Raw genomic sequence first — 6,000 nt, forward strand, 5'->3', positions numbered from 1 at the left:
AAACCGGCCAAGAGAGGCCGGGTTAACCCCATAAGTAGTTCATTATATATGAAGCCCATGAAGACAGACGGTGACGCTTTATGAAGGCCCAGGGCCCAGAGCCGGTTTAAGGCCTGTAGACATAAACTGGTATTGATATGTAAACTTGTGTTGTAAGATAGAAAGAGCAGAGACCGGGCCGGACACGTTTATGAGCCGGCCTCGGGATTCTGTAAACCGACGGGCGTCAACCCATGTATATAAGGGGACGACCCGGCGGCGGTTCAAGGACAACAGACAACAACTCGAGACTCAGGCAAACTGTATTCGCTCCCTGGTCATCGAAACCCCAGCAATTCCATCACAACTAGACGTAGGCTTTTACCTTCATCGTAAGGGGCCGAACTAGTTTAAAACTCTTTGCGTCCCTTGTCTGCTTTAACCCCTTTAAGCTAACTCGTAGCGATGGCTCCACGACTAAGTCCTTTCCTTAGGACATCTGCCGTGACAAAACCACGACAATGCTGGTGAAGAACGTCCGAAGTGCGTGTGCACGTAATAGCTCGATACACAGATCGTAGTTTCCCCTCAATGTGCGTCATCCAGGTCTGGACCTGAGTCTGAGGAAGCATTAGAGGTGCAGACGACAGTGAACGCTGATAGTTGGACACCTCATCGCCAAGTTGGTGAGTCAACTCAGCCTGAAATTGTCAGGACGATTATTACGTGTGCACGACAAAGTATGTATGCACTACTTGCATTATACGAAGAGAAATGCTCTTACCGCGTGCTGCCTAGAGCCCGAAGTATCATAGCTCGGGTACATATCCGATGTATTAGGGGCATGTATCTCATCTGGGTGATTGTGATGAACGATGCACAACCGTGTTCCGGTCATGTACCGCTGCAGATAGAGATTGAATTCCTCCATATCAAAGCTGTGATTCTCGTGCCACAGATGTGTGTTCGCAGTCTCCCATTGTTTAACGTACGGCTGAACCCTAACTAGCCACTCAGTTGCAGTCCTGTTAATCCCCTTCTTTGTGATCCTAAAATTTGGTTTTCGTTGAACAATAAACTTACAACTTAACTATGGAAAATTTGAAGGACAATACAATATTGAATAACTAGACAGTACCTGTGGATGTCTCCGTGAAGCGGGGCCTCTGTAGGGGGAGGTGTCTCCAATTGCAGAAGACCAAATTGCCTCATAACCCTATGCTAGGCCATCTCCTCGACGAAGACATCGAAGATGATCTTCGATTTCGTCTTCCAATAATCGGCGTCTCTTGTGCACAGCACGGACAAACTGCCGGGGTATCTTGCATCTATGGCTTCTTGCGTGTACGGCTGCCAGATCACCCCACTGTACGCATCAAACTGCTCGTTTAGTGCCGTGTAAGCTCGTCTGGTCTGATCACCAGCAAAGCATCTCTGCGGAAAATAAAAGTTAGATTGAACCATAGTGTACAAAATGAACAAAAGTTAGATTGAGACATACGCTGCGACATGTCCAACTCAGACTGAAGGTAGGCATGTCGATGCCTTCAACATCAAACATGATATCCATAGGCTCGTCAACATGTACGTCCGGTCGTCCTATGGAGAACCTCTCCCACGACCACAGTTGCAGAAATAGAGGGCATCCAAGAAGGGCTGACGTGGGTGACGTAAGCTGGCAGGCATTGCACATAGCTTGGTATGTATACGCTAAGACAGCCGAACCCCAACTCCTTTGGGTGATCTGATTCGGCGTCTCAGCGCTCGCGATCTCCAGTGCAATAGGGATGTAGCTCGCGCTAATAGTGCTGACATGGTTCTATGTGAACATCACCTTGCCGAGAAGCCACTGTATATATGCCTCCAGACTACGAGTGATCTGTGTCGCATTCAACGGGACCCTTGGATACCCCGGAAACTTCTGGATCTGTGATGAGCAAAGAGAGTATTAGTACATAGCGAAGGTATGTTCTGTAAAAACAGTTGCATGACAACTGAAACTTAAGCGACATGGGAACTAACCTGGAAATGGAGTAACCATTCATACTTAGGTCCATGATTATCCGATGTCAGCGCCGGAGCACGGTCATAAATACCCGTGAAACGTTGTGCAATACCAAGCTGCCAATCAACCGGTGCCTCCAACAGTCCTATGGCATGACCTGCCAATGGTAGTCCCAATAAAAGGGACACATCCTGGAGAGTAGGAGCCATCTCTCCCCAGCGGAAGTGAAACGTGTGGGTCTCAGGTCTCCACTGGTCCACTAAGCATGTGAGCAAAGAGGCGTCGATGGCGAGGCGTTTGGAGGTCTCCGTGGACTCAACCAGACGCGCGAAAGGTAAAAGGCCAACCCATTTCAACCTGCATGTGAGGACAAATCAGTTTGTGTGTCTCATTCATACATGCTTGAAGGAAATAACTAAAGCACGTACCGCTGAACCCATCCCTCGTGTATTTTCCAGTCTTCCTTTTGAGTGCGAGTGACCAGCGCATCAAGCTTGCGCTCAGAACCTATCGCAGCACGATGCTTTCTATCAATGTACGCACTAAGCAACCCCATTCCCGCCATTCCTGCATATACAAATTTCAAACATAGTGCCAGACTTAATATAAATTTCAAACATAGTGCCAGACTTAACACAAATTTCAAACGTAGTGCCAGACTTAATACAAATTTCTAACATAGTGCCAAACTTAATAAAAATTTCAAACATAGTGCCATACTTAATATAAATTGCAAACATAGTGGCAGACTTAATACAAATTTCAAACATAGTGCCTAGTTTCTGCCTCGACCTCTTCCTCCTCTTCCTCCTCTTGCTCTTGCTCCTCGTCCGCGGTTCCCTCACAAATTTCAAACATAGTGCATACACTGAAAGAGAAGAACAGTCGATGCAGCACCCTCACAGTGGGGAACTCTGGCATGAAGAGGTCTTGGATATCGACATAGGTGCCAGGATTCCGGTCCTGCAGCGTGTGGAGGAGCCGGACAACAGAATCATATGCATCGAAAAAAGAACCAAATCTGGTCTCAAGAGCCCTATGCTTAGCCCTCCAAGCCATGCCATAAGACATTCTGTGTTTGAACCTCACGAATACTTTTGTCTGGATAGCCTTCACTTCCATCGCTTTGCACTCAACTATCTCGCTGTAAAGCAACCGAGCAATAACCGTGGACGAAAGGTTGGCATGATCTTGAGGGATGCAGGGAATAAGACATGTGTGATGAACTAGGTCACTGATCACCCAACTTGTGCCATACTTAGGGAGATAGCCATGCACCCTGGCGGGACAGTCTTTGTTCTTGCATACCATTGTCAAGTATTTCTGACTTGAGACCTCAGCTGTGAAAACACTTTGTGTGGACATTTCCCATTGAATGATTGCGTCCTTTAGAGCATTCTTGTTGGGATACATAGCACCCGTCGCAATGTTATTCTGGTGATATTGGCAGGCAGAATCATGCCCATCGTTCAGGATCATTGCTGATGAGAAGTCATGATTCCATGATGCAGGATTCGGCACATCCTCTGGGTTCCCTTCTCCATTAGACTCGTCGGAATCATCGGCATGACCAATGTCAATATCTGTATTCTCATCTTCCATCTGGTTCTGCATGTGCCCATGTACCTCGTCACCGTCCACCTCCCCACTGTAATAATCATCGATATTTCCTCCGTGTACCTGACTACTCTGCCCTTGTTTGTAACCATCATCTCCAGCATTTGACATTGAGTGCTGCATCCCATCATGCTTTGCCCAGGATTGTAACCACCCTCGCCTTCAGGTGCAATTACCTCCTTCACAACGGGAAGCACTAAGGCACAAGGATTGCATCCCCTGGTTTCGCAACCTTGTAACCAGCGAACCCACTGAGAGCCCCGCTCTATTGGCCTCAAATAGAATAAAATGTTTATACTTGACCGGGTCCACAATGCATGAACACCGACGGTGTGCGTTTCAGTATTCATCCCTAAACATGTTGTCAACCATTCTTTCAACTGACTAAGAGAACATGTTTGAGGGGCGGCCAGTGGCACCTCTATGTGCTCAAATTCACTCAGACCAATCCCAATCTCATTTGTTTGGACAGTACCAGGACCATAGTAAAATATGAACGTCACTAGTCGGACATCTCGGCTCACCTATTAAATTATTTAACATGGACAGACAACTGTTAAACAGCATGACAAACTAAACATATTCACACTCCTTAATTTTGACAAGTACATATATTACGTAATATTAACAGAGCAACTAAAAATATTCACACACCTAAAAATATTACGTAATATAAACGGAAAAACTTCAACAAATTGATACAACTACATGTTTGACATCTAAATATATTACACATAGTACCGCACCAACTACAAAAAACTGACATCCATATATAATACAAAATATTATTGGAGCAACAGAATATATTCACACAACTAAATATTATACATCTAAAAATATATCGGTTACTACCGGAGCAAATAGCAATATTCACACACCTAATACAAAATATTACCGGAGCAAATAACATCTATAGGAGAAAATGTCTGTAAAATTATACCCTTGAAGCGTGCGAAGCAACGACGACGAATGGCGGCCTTCAATCACCGGAGCCGGAGCTTAACCTCCACCACAATGCCGCAGCTTCACTAGTTCATCTCCACCTCCACCAAAATGTTCACCACCACCTCCACCAAAATGCTCACCACGACCACCACGAGCTACCCCATCACTAGATCGAGGTCTCCCTTGCCTCCCCCAACTATCTACAACGTATCTACGGTGGAAAATCAGGGAAAAATTGGCTCAGTTTGGTGTACAAATGGGTTATTTTTTGACTTGGAAAGAGAAGAGATGAAGAACACCAGGAAGAAAGAGAGGAGGATAAGGGAAGGAAGTGGAAGAAAGGAGCGTCGGTGGGGTGCTGGGACCCTGTCGTCCAGCAGGTGGACGATCGTCCTGTAGAAGGACGACAGGCCCGTGTCGTCTGGGCCCGGGGCAACAACAGCCCATGCCGGGATGAGGGGGGGCAGTGCGACGTGGCCACGCCAATCGCCGGGCGCCACGTGGAAGCATGGCCACCTGTCGTCCACCCATAGGACGACTTGCTCCAGTCGTCCAGCAGGAGAGCGACAGGCCCCACTCGTCCACCTGGAGGACGAGGCCGTATTATTTTCGAAAAATATCAAAACTGAGTATTATTTCTGAAAATTAATAAAAAATATATTATTTAAAAAAAATCAGCGTATTTTCCCTACATCATTCTCAGTAATTATTTACTACACCCTCCGTCCAAAATTACTTTTTTTTGCGGGGGAAGAGAATTTGTCATTACTCAAGGTGGCTTCTCTGCCATAGACATGTTTACAACGAAGTCCATTCCCGAGTGCAACCACACTGCGGTGCGAGGAGTACTACGGCCATAGACGACCAACTCATGACTAACTTTATTCTGTGAGCGTCATTCGGAGATAACGGGTGTGTGTTTGGTGTTTCATTCAGCCAGTCCGATATAAATCTCTAATAAGTTTGTTTGTTCTTCGGTTAGTGAGCTACATCAATTTTTTCTTCAGTCTGAGTAAGTTTGTTCATGGTTCAACTTGTGAGCTACAATGAATTTTTTTTTCTTCAGTTTGGGTACGTTTGTTCATTCTTCAGTTTGTGAGCTACAACCAATTTTTTTCCAGTCAGTCTTCAATTTTTTTAATATTTAATCAGCCTCTGTTCCCCAGTCTGCAAAATTGCATGGCTATTGCACTTATCATCTAGCATTATCTCGCAGCCGAGATTGAGTATGCATCTTCAATTCTTCAGTTAGTTTTCATTCTAGGCATTCTTCAGTTTTCACTAATTCTTCTTTTCATTCCTTATCAGTCTTGGATTTGTTTCTATTATCATTTTTCTCGTTCAACCAAGGTTCCCCCCCCCCCCCCCCCCCCACCCCCCATCTCCACATTTGACGATGGATATCAACACACTCTGACCCATAGGCGGGCGGGGTCTGGGTGACCAGAGAAGAC

At 45.8% G+C, this 6,000-nt stretch overlaps 1 protein-coding gene and 1 long non-coding RNA gene across 2 annotated transcripts; both read right to left on the reverse strand.

Annotated features, from left to right (window-relative positions):
* Window positions 1-60: 60 nt before the first annotated feature.
* Window positions 61-1,898, reverse strand: LOC109762449 (uncharacterized). Its single transcript, XR_006671482.2, has 3 exons — window positions 1,481-1,898; window positions 1,118-1,413; window positions 61-1,028 (listed from the first exon to the last, which is right to left on the reverse strand). It is a non-coding gene; the product is annotated as an uncharacterized lncRNA (long non-coding RNA).
* Window positions 1,899-2,613: 715 nt separating this feature from the next.
* Window positions 2,614-4,901, reverse strand: LOC123497747 (uncharacterized). Its single transcript, XM_045234465.1, has 2 exons — window positions 4,542-4,901; window positions 2,614-4,125 (listed from the first exon to the last, which is right to left on the reverse strand). Exon 2 carries the CDS (start codon window positions 3,722-3,724, stop codon window positions 2,747-2,749), a length of 978 nt encoding a protein of 325 aa, XP_045090400.1. The 5' UTR covers window positions 3,725-4,125; window positions 4,542-4,901; the 3' UTR covers window positions 2,614-2,746.
* Between the last annotated feature and the right edge of the window lie 1,099 nt (window positions 4,902-6,000).

The sequence above is a fragment of the Aegilops tauschii genome, chromosome 3, assembly GCF_002575655.3.
Source record: "Aegilops tauschii subsp. strangulata cultivar AL8/78 chromosome 3, Aet v6.0, whole genome shotgun sequence".
NCBI classification, from domain to species: domain Eukaryota; kingdom Viridiplantae; phylum Streptophyta; class Magnoliopsida; order Poales; family Poaceae; genus Aegilops; species Aegilops tauschii.